At 40.7% G+C, this 15,313-nt stretch overlaps 1 protein-coding gene across 3 annotated transcripts in view; it reads left to right on the forward strand.

The window, feature by feature from the left end:
• The window catches only part of ATP10B (ATPase phospholipid transporting 10B (putative)), a 234,335-nt gene that overhangs the window by 205,338 nt on the left and 13,684 nt on the right, over window positions 1-15,313 (forward strand). For all 3 annotated transcript variants that reach the window (XM_030212611.1, XM_030212612.1, XM_030212613.1), the window contains 3 exons: window positions 905-981; window positions 2,791-2,916; window positions 7,342-7,542. In XM_030212611.1, the coding sequence (XP_030068471.1) occupies window positions 905-981; window positions 2,791-2,916; window positions 7,342-7,542 (404 nt within the window). The remainder of the gene's footprint in view (window positions 1-904; window positions 982-2,790; window positions 2,917-7,341; window positions 7,543-15,313) is intronic.

The following is a 15,313-nucleotide window of genomic DNA, read 5'->3' on the forward strand; positions in this document are numbered from 1 at the left end:
AGAGTCGCTGCTGTTGTGTGGGGAAGATCGACATATGAGGATATGCTGTTGGTGTATAGACTTATAGATTTTTTTCCCCACATACGTCTTTATAAAAATTACTGCACCCGCGGTACGTGGAGGGACATAGACGTGCAGTTCTGCTCGTCTTTATATATATATTTTACAAGAAGTGCTGCATGTGGCAGAGCCTTTGTACAATAATGTGGGAAATTCTACAATTCCCCTCTCCAAGTCCTTTCTAAAGTAGGGTTCTTAGCATAGTTGCCCTTTTTAAAAATTTCACATAGATGCCCTCATAAAATTAGCTCCTAGTTGATCAAGGGGCCCTTTTACTAAGCCATGTAAGCACCTATGTGTGCCCAACATGTGCCAAATTGGAGTTACCGTCTGGTTACCATGTAGCCCTTGTGGTAATTTCAATTTTGGCGCACGTCCGCTACATGTGTCTGAAAAATATTTTTTATTTTCTGACACATGGTGCTATGCGCGTCATGGAATTTGACACGTGTAGACCATTACCGCCCGGTTACCACGTGAGACCTTACCACTAGGTCAATGGCTTGAGGTAAGGTCTCAGACCCAAAATGAGCACGTGACAATTTTCATTTTGCCGCACGTCCATTTTCCACAAAAGTTTTAAAAAGACATTTTTTGTAGCTGCACTAAAACATAATTCTGTGCACACCCAAAATACACGTCTACACTACCGCAGGCCATTTTTCAGTGCACCTTAGTAAAAGGACCCCTAAGACACCATCTTCTACCAAACAGACTGCAAGCTCCCAAGATCCTGCTGAAAGATGCAGAGGCCGTGTAGACATCAACACTTTTGTTCAGTTTATTTTTCTGCTTTGTTTGTTGATTTATCACACCTGAAGAAGTGTGCCTCAATCTTTTCTAGGTGATGGTGCGAATGATGTGAGCATGATTCAAGCTGCAGACGTTGGCATTGGGATCTCTGGTCAAGAGGGCATGCAGGTACATTTCTACTCTGTCATCTTTATGAATCAATCAAGCAAATGGAGAACCGGAATGAGGACGTGTAGAAGAACATCATCCTTAGTCATAGCTGTTCAATAAATTATACAGAAAAGTTGACTAGGTTGAAATATTACTGCTATGCTGAAAGTACAAAAATGCGGTGCAAATGAGGACAGTTTCCGTAAGAGGAAATGAATTTTTACACAGACTATTTTCTCTGAAATTTCAGATTTGGTGCACTCCCACTACCTATAGTTAACAGGAGCTTAGACCTAAGAACATATGGGGACAATTTGGGAAGGGTTACTGTTGTAAAACAGGATTATTTCTATATAAGTAACAATTTTAGAGCAGGCTCTATTTATAATGTAAAGGAGGCTTATTGTGGGTGTGGTTTTGGCAGGCTTTGAAGGATGTGAATGTTTTTAATTGAGACACTTATACCTATGAAAACTGAAATGTTGGCATTTATTCCAGATTTGAGTCATACAATTTCTTGTTTGTGATTAAAAACCATCTTGAAATGCAAAAGATTAGAGTTTTGCAGTTTGACTCCTTAATTGGTTCCTCTTAGATATGTAGATTTGCCAAACTTGCCATTTTAATGTGAAAATGATACTACTAACATATGTAAGTGGTGCTATTTACATGTACAGAACCCAGGCAATACCACGCTTTTTTATTTTTGTATGCTTTCTTTTGTACAATGATGCGGATTAGAGCAGACAGATGTGAAGCGTTTGTTTACACTTTCAAACAACAACAAAACCAGAGGACACAAGATGAAGTTAAATATGGTAGATTTAAAACAAATAGGAGAAAGTTTTTCTTTACTCAGAGTGTAGTTGGACTCTGGAACTCGTTGCCGGAGAATGTAGTGACAGCAGCTGGCCTTACGGAATTTAAAGGGGGTTTGGACAGATTCCTGAAAGAAAAGTCCATTGAACATTATTAATTTTTTTTTTTTTGGGGGGGGGGCGGTTGCCGAGTTCTTGAAGCCTGGATTGGCCGCTGTCAGAGACAGGATGCTGGACTTGATGGACCCTTGGTCTTTTCCCACTATAGCGGTGCTTATGTACTTACGTACATCACACTAAATATGACACATGGGTTTTTTTCATGGCAAATGTGGCTAACAACCAAAATATTATTCACCTAAAACTTTAATGGGAGAATTTTTGTCAACATGTTGAAAACCAGTGAAATTTACCAGTTCTGCACTATTTTGTCTTAAGAAAATGGGAGAGATTTAAAAATGGAAAATGGGGATGAGATATACTGCCTTTCTGTGGTTACAGTCAAAGCAGTTGACATATTGTATATCTGAGGCCATGGAGGGTTAAGTGACTTGTACAGGGTCTCAAGGAGCTACAATGGGAATTGAACCCAGGTCCCCCAGATCTTGTGCTGTTGCACTAACCATTAGGCTATTCCTCCAATAAAGCAAACTGTATTGCATTTTAAACTCCTCCTTAGTCTTCCATCACATTTTGTACTTTGCATGTGTCAGTGTGATACTTACATGGGCTCTGCCTAGGATTAGCACAGCCTTGCCCGTTTGATGCGTGGGTGACACTATGGGCGCTGTTTACTAAGCTGCGTTATAGGCACATTAGCGTTTTTTAACTTGTGTTAACCATGTACACGCGTTAACACCTACATAGTGCACGTGCTAATTGTAAGTGTGTTAAAAATGCTAACGCACCTTAGTAAACAGAGCTCTATGACAGGATTGGCCAAGTAGACATGTTTTAGAATTGATTTACTTTGCTGATATTAATGATGGTTCTTGGGTTTTTATTTCAGGCTGTGATGGCCAGTGACTTTGCCATATCTCAGTTTAAGTATTTAAAGAAGCTGCTTCTGGTTCATGGACACTGGTGCTACTCACGCTTGGCAAAGATGGTGATTTACTTCTTCTACAAGAATGTGGTAAGTTACAGCAGCAAAAGGAGGTGCATCAAAATTAAAATTCTTAAGGTGTATCCACAAAATTTCCTGTAACTTGCACTGCGTAAGGGACACCCGGGGAAAACAGTCAAAAGCACTGACCACATAAGCACTTTAAAACGAAAAAAAAAGAAGAAAATGTACAGGGGGATCTTTTAATAAAGTGAGCTAAGCCCTATCATGAGCTTAGCATGCCAAAAAAGGCGTACTCCAGGAAGCACTTAAGCGTCTTGCTTTAATTTCCCCGTTTGCACGTGGTAATCACGCATAAACTAATTTTAAAATAGTTTTTGAGGGGGCATGTCATAGGTGGAGAGTGGAAACAGCTAGCACATTCACATTACTGCACAGTAAAGGGTTAACGCTGGGTTAAAGCAGGAACACTTAATGCATCCTAATTATTTGCAGTTTCCGCTCAATAATGACAACATTAGCATAGGACCTGCAAATAAAACAATGGAAACAAATCTTATTTCACCATCACTGTAAAAATGGGGAAGTCGCTGCTTGTCCCTGGGATCAGTAGCCTAGAATCTTGTTACTCGGGAATTCTGGAATCTTGTTACCCTTTTTGTTTCTGCAAGGTACTTGTGACCTGGATTGGCCACTGTAGAAAACAGGATACTGGGCTAGATGGACCATTGGTCTGACCCAGTATGGCTATTCTTATGTTCTTATAATTTGGACATAGGAGCCAGCCGGTGCCAGTGGGTGCTGAGCATCACCAATATTGCCTCTTCATTGTGTTCAGGAAGGGATAATTTACCAAAATGTCATTTTTTTTTAAAGTAGTATGGCTATTCTTATGTTCTTAACTTTGGGCATGAGCATTTACATCAACTGAAACCAGGTGTAAATCCCAGCTCGCAAGTTAGGCACAGATCCTCTGAATTCTATAACACTGCACGCATTTAAGGAAACACCCCTGACCCGTCCATGTCCCTCCATCAATAAGCCCCCTTTTCAGATCTGTGCGTTATCAATAGAAATCAAACAAAATAAAACATGGAAAAGAAAATAAGATAATACCTTTTTTATTGGACATAACTTAATACATTTCTTGATTAGCTTTCGAAGGTTGCCCTTCTTCGTCAGATCGGAAATAAGCAAATGTGCTAGCTGACAGTGTATATAAGTGAAAACATTCAAGCATTACTATGACAGTCTGACAAGGTGGGAGGATGGGGGTGGGTCGGATGTATGCATGGGGACATCAAAGCATATCATTGATATTCTAACAGGATGGGTGTGGATAGGTGAGGGGTGTCAGCTAGCACATTTGCTTATTTCCGATCTGACGAAGAAGGGCAACCTTTGAAAGCTAATCAAGAAATGTATTAAGTTATGTCCAATAAAAAAGGTATCATCTTATTTTCTTTTCCATGCTTTATTTTGTTTGATTTCTATTGATAACCTTAAGAGTGGACTAACACGGCTACCACACTCCTCTACTTAAGATGGAAGATACCGCATACAGATCTGTGCGGAAACACTTAGGCGCTATTTTATAACAGCATAAGTGAAGTTCCCCACTGATCTGCCATTTTTGGGCCATTTTGGCACCTTGCTTCTGTTATAACGCTTTCCTACCCTGAAAAATCAGTGCAGAAATAACGCATGATGCTAGGCGCCATATATAGAATTCCCTAGTTATTGTTGACACATCTGAAAATGTGCTCATGGCAATAAAAGCTTTCCAATGGCATTTGATTTACCATCTGCAAAACACAAGACACCTATGATAGAAGTTAATGTAGGATTCTTCCATAGCTTCCTCATACTGCTTTACATTTTGCTGTGCCATACTTGCATGGGGTGGCTTCCAGAAAAGGGAAAGGGGATGGGACTTGACATACCGACTTTCTGTGGTTACAATCAAAGGGGGTCTTTTACTAAAGCTTAGTTTGAGTTAACTGCAGCAGGTCCCATTTTATTTCTGTGGGCCCTGCTGCAGATAACTCAAGCTAAGCTTTAGTAAAAGACCCCCAAAGTGGTTTCCATATTATATATACCGACTTTCTGTGGTTACAATCAAAATGGTTCACACATTATATACAGGTACTTATTTTTTACCTGGGGCAATGGAGGGTTAAGTGACTTGCCCAGGGTCACAAGGAGCTGCAATAGAAATCAGATACAGTTCCCCAGGATCAAAGTCCACTGTACTAACCACTAGGCTACTCCTCCACTCCAGAATGGATAGGGCTGGGGTGCACTTCATCTAATCCATCCCCCTGCATCTGTACTTGTATCACCTTATGTTCTGGCACCCACTGATTTTGCCTGTGGGTGCCAAAATCTGGTCCTGAAGGCCAATTTTCAGATAGCTAATTTACCCACAAATCTATTATTTTGAAAATTGTCCTACCCATGTTTAGGTAAAGACATTTAAAACCCACAGCAACATACGAAACTAGATAGTATAAACAATCAAATTATTAGATTTGGGAGAAATATGCTCACATTTTCTCCTATTTGTAGTTATGATTTTTTATAAACATCTTGCGAGCATCAGAGCAGTCAAATCTAGCAGTTTTATTAAAAGTTTAATGTATATGCAAATGAACTGCGTGGTAGAAAATAATTTAAATTGGATAAATCTGTGAGCAACAATTTCTGCAAGTTTGTGCAGGCAAGTCTATGTGACTTGAGATTCTATTTACGCTTGAAAGCTTACTTTAAGAAGTATTCATCCTGTTTTTATGTTTTGTTTGGTTGGTTGGTTGTTTTTTTTTTAACTTGTAATGCAGTTGACTTACCAGGTAATATTCAGTCTGCAGAGGGCAGCATTTTTATAAATGTAGACTGAATTAGACTCGGATATTTAGTGCCACCTCATATCTGGGGCAAAGTACTAAGTATTTCAGTCTTTGGCAAGTTATCCTGGTACCAACAATATTCAGTGTTGAACCCAGGTAGTTAGCTGGACAAGTTAGGACTGCTTTATATGTGACCCTACTTGAACCAGATAGTTATGCAATTATCAGGACTGAATATTGATGAATATACGAATAGCCATACTGGGTCAGAACAATGGTCTATCTAGCCCAGTATCCTGTTTCCAACAGTATCCAATGCAGGTCACAAGTACCTGGCAGAAACCCAAATAGTAGCAACGTTCCATGCTACCAATCCCAGCAGTGGCTTCCCCATGTTCAACTTAATAACAGACTATGGACTTTTCTTCCAGGAACTTGTCCAAACCTTTTTTAAACCCAGATATGCTAACCGCTGTTACTACATCCTCCGGTAAAGAGTTCCAGAGCTTAACTATTGTTGAGTGAAAAAAATATTTCCTTCTATTTGTTTTAAACGTATTTCCATGTAACTTCCTTGAGTGCTCCCTAGTCTTTGTACTTTTGGAAAGAGTAAAAAATCGATTCACTTCTACTCATTCTACACCACTCAGGATTTTGTAGACTGCAATCATACCTCCCCTCATCTGTCTTTTTTTTCCAAGCTGAAGAGCCCTAACCTCTTTAGCCTTTCCTTATATGGTGGTGCCCAGATAACTCCTAGCTCAGCCTTTATTTGCCCCCAGATCACTCCAGCACTACCCAATGTGCCACAGTATACTATCCAGTTAAATGCCGCTGAATATCAGTGCTGGAGTCCAGCGGCATACTTACCATATATGGTGCCCACACACACCTCCCCTGGGCAGAGCACCCCCCCCAGGCAGAACACCCCCCTTCTCCAAGCAAGGGGGTGCATGGAGCAGGTGCACAGCTGTCAGCTCTGCTAGTCCCCTGCCCCCTCTGATGTCAGCTTCCTGTTCCAGGTCAGAGGACTGGCAGAGCTGACAGCCGCATGCCTGCTCCGCGCACCCCCTTGCTGCCAGCACCCGAGGTGGACCGCCCCATGCCCTGTCCTAGATACACTAGAGCTGGGGGTCTAGGCCCAGTTAAATCATGTTGAATTTTAACCCCTTTAGGTTATAGGTGAAATGATAGGCTGCAGTAGTTGTGCCTTACCTTATTAATATGCATCTTCCTTTCTCTAGTTCTAAAACGTAATACAGTGGTGTACCTATGTTGACTGCTACACGGAGCAGGTCGCCGCTTCGCCCCCCCCCCCCCCCCTGGGGCGCATTGCAATCTTTTGGTGCATCACCCCTCCCCCCTGACGTGCTTCACCCACTTCCCCCCCCAAAGGGCATCATCCTCACCACCTAGGGGTGTACGGAGCAGTCGCGCAGCTGTCTGCTGTCCTAGTCCCCTGCCCCGGAACAGGAAGTAACATCAGAGGGGATAGGGAACCGGCAGAGTTAACAGCCATGTGACTGCCCTCTTGCTGCCTGCACCTAGGGTGGACCCCCCGCCCTTGGTACGTTAGAGATGTTATATATAAATGTACTGTGTCATAAAGTACGATTCCAGGTATATTTGTTGTTTTTTGCCCCCACAGGCATATGTCAACCTGCTCTTCTGGTTCCAGTTTTTCTGCATGTTCTCCGGCACCACCATGATTGACTCCTGGCAACTGAGTTTCTTCAACCTCTTTTTCACCTCACTGCCGCCTCTCATTTTTGGAATCCTCAATAAAGATGTTTCTGAAGAAACGCTCTTGAGTTTGCCAGAACTTTACAAATATGGGCAGAATTCTGAGGTGAGCTCAGTCAATCAATTGCAAAATATTTTACTTGCTGAGGGGGTCTTTTACAAAGCTGAGATAAGCCCAACGTGGGCTTGCCGCATGCTAAAATGAAACTACCGCCGGCCCAACACAGCCGCCAGCGGTAGTTCTGGCTGGAGCGTGCACCATTTCCAGCGCTCTGGGAAATTTTTTTTTCCTAATGCGGCACTAACCCAGTGGTAATCAGGCATCACTGCATGCTGCCTGGTTACCTCCAGGTTACAGCGGGAGCCCTTACCGGCCCCTCAATGGGTGGTTGTAAGTGCACCCTGCCGCTTGGCCACGCGGTAAGAATTATCTTACCGCCTGACCAATTTTGGGGGGATATTTTACCGGCTATGGTAAAAAGGGCCCTGGTGCATGGGAAAATGGCCCCCGCTGCTACCACAGGGCCCTTTTCCCACAGCATAGTAAAAGGACCCCTAATTCTGCAGACGTAGGGCTTAAAATAATACATACTGAGAACAGGGGTCTGTGTAGTCAAATGCATTATTTCTGTTTCTCAGCAGACACACGAGTGCTCACACCACACTTTGTTCCACTATGTTATTTTTGGAAGCTACGCCATAGATATTTAATTTGGGACTACCCCATCCAATTCGATCTAGGAGTGCAATAACTGGGGGGGAGGGTACTGCAACAGTACAAGCTTTTGTTGAAATCAGCTGCTGAACTGTGTTTATAAAAGAGTGTGTGGGAAATTGGGGGGGGGGGCAATTAGAGTTAAGGGGAAAGAGGAAGCCAAGTTGTTGATTTACACAGAGGTATTTTTTGCTGTGGCAGCTGATATGGCAGATGCCCGAGGACTGTGAGGTTGGATCACAGCTTGTCAAGTCTTAATGATGATGGTGCCCTAATAAATGTTGGATTATTTGTAGTAAATAATTAGCAGATTTTAGTACACACAGCTTCAGCTTTAGAAATGTTAATTTCTTTCTTCATCTCTCTCTCATTCACCCCTGAATAATTCACTGCTGAGTCACTTTAAAGTTGAAGTAACAAAACATCTGTTTACTCACAGTTTGTAGTTAGATTATAATCAGATAGGCTTATATATACATATTACTATACATTTGTATTATCAGCTCCTTCCATGTGCTTAGATGGTAATGGATGCTCACACCACCATAGATCCTCTCAGGTTAGGAGAGATCATGAGCTCCATGTGCTCCATGTGCTGCATGTGCTTCATCTAACCCCCACAGGAAGTTGCATAGCTGTGTGACCTCTCTAAGTAATTCACATCAGAGGTCACAGAGTAATCACAGAGAAATAATAGGTGACAGGCAATGCATGTAAAATACAATTACATTCCAACAAACCCCTTCTCATGCATAACTGTCATGCAATTATTTATTCATACAAAGTCCAAGCTTTATACGCAGATTCACAAAATGTTCTCTGGGTAACGGTTTGGTCATGATGTCAGCTGTCATCTCACTGGTGTGACAATAGTATAGACTGATGACCCCTTCTTTCGCCAACTCTCGCACGTTGTGGTATTTCGTTGCGATGTGCTTGGTGCGTGACTGAACCTTGTCATTCTGTGACAGTCGGATGCAGCTCTGATTATCTTCCATTATCTGGATTGGTCTCTTTTCAGCTATTCCGAAATCCAGCAAAAGTTTTTCAATCCACATCAGTTCTCTGCACGCTTCCGATACGGCCACATATTCAGCTTCTGTAGAAGACAAACTCACAATACTTTGTTTATGACTGGCCCATGAAATTTGTACATTTCCATACATAAACACATATCCACTTGTGGATTTATAATCAGAATGATCCCCTGCCCAATCTGAATCACAGTAACATATTAGTTTTGGATTACTATTGGCTGAAATCTTTAATTTACAATCAATGGTACCCTTTAAATACCTTACCATCCTTTTAACTGCAGTCCAATCTGATTTGGTAGGTGAGCTGACCCTTCTGCTCAAAATTCCTACTGCATTTGCTATATCAGCCCTGTATGTGGTAGCTAGATATAAAAGCTTACCTATGGCTGATCTATATTGGATGTTATCTGGTAAAGGTTCTCTTACTGTTTCATCCTTCAGAAAATCAGTGATCATGGGAGTGCTTACAACTTGGGCATCTTGCATACCTAAACTTTCAATAAGCTCATTTATTTTCTGCTTCTGGCTTAGAAGATAAGAACCATCATTTTGTTTCTCAATTTCTATACCAAGATAGTATGACACATTACCAAGTTCTTTTATCTCAACATTGAGGTTTAAACACTTTACAATGTCCTTGTACTCTTGCTCACTTTTGCTTGCAATGAGCAGATCATCAACAAAAGCTAAAATGTATGCATATTGTCCATTTCTGCACCTAGTGTACAAACATTTATCTGCTTCACCTTGCTTAAATCCTAAATTTGTCAATATTTCATGCAATTTATCATTCCAACATTTTGCACTTTGCTTTAATCCATAAAGACCTTTGTTTAATTTACACACTAGCTGTCTTTGTTTTGTATTTATGAAACCTGTTGGTTGTTCCATGTACAAGTCTTCAGTTATTTCTCCATGAAGAAACGCTGTTTTCACATCAATGTGGTTGACTTGCATGCCTTTTGAGACTGCAATGCTCAGAAGTGTTCTTATTGTCGTGTGTTTCACTACAGGTGCAAACACTTCATCAAAATCTTCTCCATATTTTTGAAGATATCCCTTTGCCACTAATCTGGCTTTATACCTTTCCACTTTTCCTTGTGCATTCCTTTTTAACTTGAATACCCATTTGCATCCTATAGCTTTCTTGCCAGGAGGTAATTTTGTAAGAATCCAAGTATTATTTTTATCCAATGCATCAATTTCTTCTTGTGCAGCTTTACGCCATTCAGCAGCTTCTTCTGCTGGCATTTTCTCAATCTCATCCCATGTTAAGGGCTCTTGAGCTTCTGCTGACTTTGTTAGGTAAGACAGTCTTGGGGGTGGAACACCTTTGTTTTCCCTGGATGAGCGTCTGACAACAGGTTGGTCCGACCTTTCCGCATCCTCTAAATCTGAGAGTTCTTCTCCAATTGATTCCCCTTCTCCAACTGTACTGTCTTCTTCAATGATCCTTTCTGTGTCTGCTTCCTCTGCCTGTTCCTCGTTAGATACAGGTGAGTTGCTTTCAGACATCTGCCTTGGTATGGCATTTATATACACTGGCATGTCTATTATGGTTCTAGTTTCATATTCTGGATGATAAGGCTCATCTGGGATAATCCAGCCTTTATCAACCCTTTTGTTTTCATCAAAATATGTAACATGTCTTATGCCAACAATGCCAGTTTTCAGATTCAAAATTCTATATCCTTTGTGTCCTGGAGCATAGCCAACTAAAATGCCCCTTTCTGTTGTGGAATCCAGCTTATGCCTTCTTTGCTTTGGTACATGAGCATATGCTGTACTTCCAAATGTTCTTATGTGTGACAGGTTTGGCTTCCTACCATGCCATGTCTCATGTGGTGTGCGCTCAGCGCCTTTAGTTGGCATTCTGTTTTGTAGGTACACTGCTGTGAGAATGGCTTCCCCCCATAGTCTTTTAGGGAGATTGCTATCTGACAGCATACATCTGGTCATTTCCACAAGTGACCTAAATTTTCTCTCTGCAACAGAATTTTGCTCTGGTGTATAAGCTACTGTTGTGATATGCTGAATGCCTTCTTGTTCTAGAAATGTGCACATGCTTTGTGAAGTGAACTCACCACCATTGTCGGTCTGAAGAACCTTTGGTTTTCTTTCAAATTTATTGCTCACCATGGCTACGTATTTCTTCAGCATGTCTGTGACTTGACTTTTCTCTTTCAGCAAATAGGCCACACAGTATCTAGAGAAATCATCCAAGAATATTAGCACAAATCTGTTATTTCCCAATGATGGGATATTAAACGGTCCACATAAGTCACTGTGTATTAAGTCCAGTACTTTATTACTCCTATTTCCTGTGTATGCAGGAAATGAGGGTCTCACACCTTTTTGAGTAACACAGTCTATGCATTTCTCCATTTTACCAGCATTTGCACTTATCTGAATGCCGGTGGCCAGTTGCTTACTGTAAAGATCCTGGATCACCTTAGAATCACGATGTCCCAGGCGGCGATGCCAGATTTCCAGACTACATTTACCATCATTCTTCCTTACTTGCGCCATATGTGAGGCTTCACCTGAAATGTTCAGCTTATAAACATCATTATGCATAAAAGCTTCAGCATACACTTCATCATTTTTAGAGATTGTGCACTTACTGTTTTCAAAATGAATCACAAATCCCTTCTTATCTAATGTAGATACACTAAGCATATTGCAAACTGCTTGGGGAATATACAAGACATCACTTACAGGAATTTCTTTAACTTCATTAGACACTTTGCATTTTAAGAATCCAATACCTTTTGCTTGGATCTTAGCAGTCCCTGCGTTTGCAGTTTTAAGAATACCTTCCTCTGGACACATTTCCTGAAAGAAATTCTTACAATTGGTTAAATGGCATGTGCTCCCCGAATCCAAAATCCAAGTACTTTCATTTGAATTATTATTTACCATAGTCAAAGATTTTTCTGCCATTAGAAAGCCCTTGTGTTTATCTTTGTCCTTCATACATTTCCTGGTTTGAAAATTCTTTAGTTCCATTGGCTTAGGTGAGCTAGAGGGAGTGTTTTGTGTTTCCTTACACCATTTAGATACATGTCCCTCCTTTCCACATGAGTAGCAAATCAGCTTGCCCTTGGGTGGAGTTTTCCCATAGCTCCGCCTTCCTCTGTTCTTTGCCAAGAAATTTGTTTCATTTCTCTCTGACTTGCTTTGAGAACACATCTCCTCAGAATCATTTATTATGCATTCCTGCCTTAGTTTTGATGTTGCCTGTTCAAAAGATTGCCCTTCAATGGCCTCATTTACAGACCTAAAAACATCAAACTTCTTTGATAGTGAGGTAAAAAGAAATGCTCTTTTCAATGCATCACACATGGGAATTCCAGAAAGTTCTAGCTTTTGAAATGAAGACATAAGATACATAATGTGATCATTACATTTACTTTTATCCCTTAATTTGGTTTCATTCAACTCTGCCAACCAAATTGGTTGCTGCTTTGCATATGTAGTTGCATACATAGTTCTCAGTTTATATAAAATGTCCTTTGGTGTATCTTTTCCCTCCACTAATATGGCTTGTTTCTCTGAGAGAGCTTCCAAAAGCATGCACTTCACATAATAGTTTGCATTGTCCCATTCAGCCATATTTTCAGCTGTTCTGTCTTGGTCTAAGCATATATTTAATCCTTTTGCTCGAAGGAGACATATGAATCTTAATTCCCACTGCCGATAATTAAACTCAGTTAATTTAGGCACCTTGAGAGAATAGAACAATAGTGAATTTCTTCCCTCAGCCATTTTCTTAGCCTTCTGTCTGCTGTGTGGGGGGAGAGAGAGACAGACTGAATCTTTCCTTTAAAACTTAAGAGAAAAATGTGGCCTTTTTTTCTGCCTGGTAATATTTCTCTTCTTTTTCAATTCCTGGCCCTGGGCCCATAACCCTTTTGTTGGATTATTTGTAGTAAATAATTAGCAGATTTTAGTACACACAGCTTCAGCTTTAGAAATGTTAATTTCTTTCTTCATCTCTCTCTCATTCACCCCTGAATAATTCACTGCTGAGTCACTTTAAAGTTGAAGTAACAAAACATCTGTTTACTCACAGTTTGTAGTTAGATTATAATCAGACAGGCTTATATATACATATTACTATACATTTGTATTATCAGCTCCTTCCATGTGCTTAGATGGTAATGGATGCTCACACCACCATAGATCCTCTCAGGTTAGGAGAGATCATGAGCTCCATGTGCTCCATGTGCTGCATGTGCTTCATCTAACCCCCACAGGAAGTTGCATAGCTGTGTGACCTCTCTAAGTAATTCACATCAGAGGTCACAGAGTAATCACAGAGAAATAATAGGTGACAGGCAATGCATGTAAAATACAATTACATTCCAACAATAAAAGCCCTGGCAAAGAGCCTTAGGGAGCCACAATTTCTTCCTCTTCCTGTTTCCCAGCTCCACTGGACAGTCAGTAGCTTTTCATTGTCCTCTGTTTCACATAGTAATTAGAAAGTGTCATGAAGAGCAGACCTGACAAGCCAATAGCTTAGTGTTTATAAGAAAGCTGAGAAGATGGCAACACCTGGGAATTCTCTACTGAGATTTTTATTATGGATGTAATTACAAAATTAGTGTTTGTGCTTTAGGAATTGAACTGAAGGGTAATATAGTTCCTTCAGTACCATTTCAAGGAAATATTTCTTCTTACTTCAACACAGAAAATTTGAGTTTGAAAGTGGTTTTGGGTTGGGCAATGAATCTAAAACCATCTAAGGAGTGCACAAGATGAAAAGCCTTAAATTATTGATCCTTGCAAAAGATGTTGAAAAAAAATAATTTGTAAAGGAAAAAGAACTATGCATTTCATTAAGCTCACTCATACAAGTGGGAAGTACAGATTTCGTAAGTTATCCAGCTAAATAGTAATTAATGGACCTGTCCTCTAAAAGTGTATCCAAATCTTTTCAAACTCAGCTAAATTGCTAACCTTGATGACATTTTCTGGAAACAAGTTCCATAGTTTGGGGAGGGGGGAGTTGGATTGCTCTCACACCTTTACAACAGCAGGTGAAGGTGAGTTACATTCAGGTTCAGCAGTTAGCTCAAAATCTAAAGGCAAGATTTACCTTTTTTTGTTAACTAAAGCTGTTAAATAGGTCCCATTACACAAAATGGAACCACTGGTGGATAATGGGGGTCATTTACAAACAGCTAACACTGTCCCACTGTGCAATGATTGTTCGGGATGTGCAGTACATCCACTAGTGTACCTGAATGTAACTCACCTTGAGCTACTACTGAAAAAGGTGTGAGCAAAATCTAAATAAATAAATAGGGGTCAGAATAGCTATTTTGAACACAGGACTGCAGTGGGGCAGGAGTATCTGGAGATTGCTCAGCTTTGCCACTATCTCTCCATGGAAATCACCAGTAAGTGCTGGGTGATGGAGGAAAGTTGGGGTCTTCTTTAGGAGGGTGGGTTATGGACATCAGGGAGCTTGCTGCTCTTCAGGAGAGGGAATTAGGGAGGATCTGGTTATCAGGGGATATGATGAGGTTTCTCGAGGAGAATGGGTTATGGTGATATTTATCAGGACAGGAGACAGGTTCAGTCTGTGGCAGTGTTAACTGCAACCAATAGTATAGCTCAATTTACTGCTCCCATGCTATCTGCAGCAGTGACAGCACACAGTAACTTAGCATGCACTAACTATAAGCATTGTCCAAATCCAGTGTCTCTCCATAACCTGCCCAGTTCTCACACAGCAAACAGTTTGCATGGGATTTAAAGCACCCTAGGAAACCATTTTACTAAAGTGCAGGAAGCAGTTACAACATAAATTAGCATGTGTTAACTGCTTCTGCAGAACTGCCAGCTTTTAACTGTGGTGGCATGGCAGTTAACACATGAAAAGGGATGAAAAGGGAACAAGTACTGAAATTGAGAGAAAGCATGGATGAATGTATGAGTATGTTTTGAGCACCAACAAGAGCACGAGATATCCTTAAGGGAAGTGATTATAATAATATTTTACTATGCATTTTTTTGGATAGATTTGGTTGTTTTGTTTGTGGGGATAGTTATATCAGTGTCACTGAATATGCATGTACCTCCATATATTTAGTGCAGGAGTGAGCTAGTAGAGT

This window comes from Microcaecilia unicolor, chromosome 8 (assembly GCF_901765095.1).
Source record: "Microcaecilia unicolor chromosome 8, aMicUni1.1, whole genome shotgun sequence".
Lineage (NCBI taxonomy): Eukaryota > Metazoa > Chordata > Amphibia > Gymnophiona > Siphonopidae > Microcaecilia > Microcaecilia unicolor.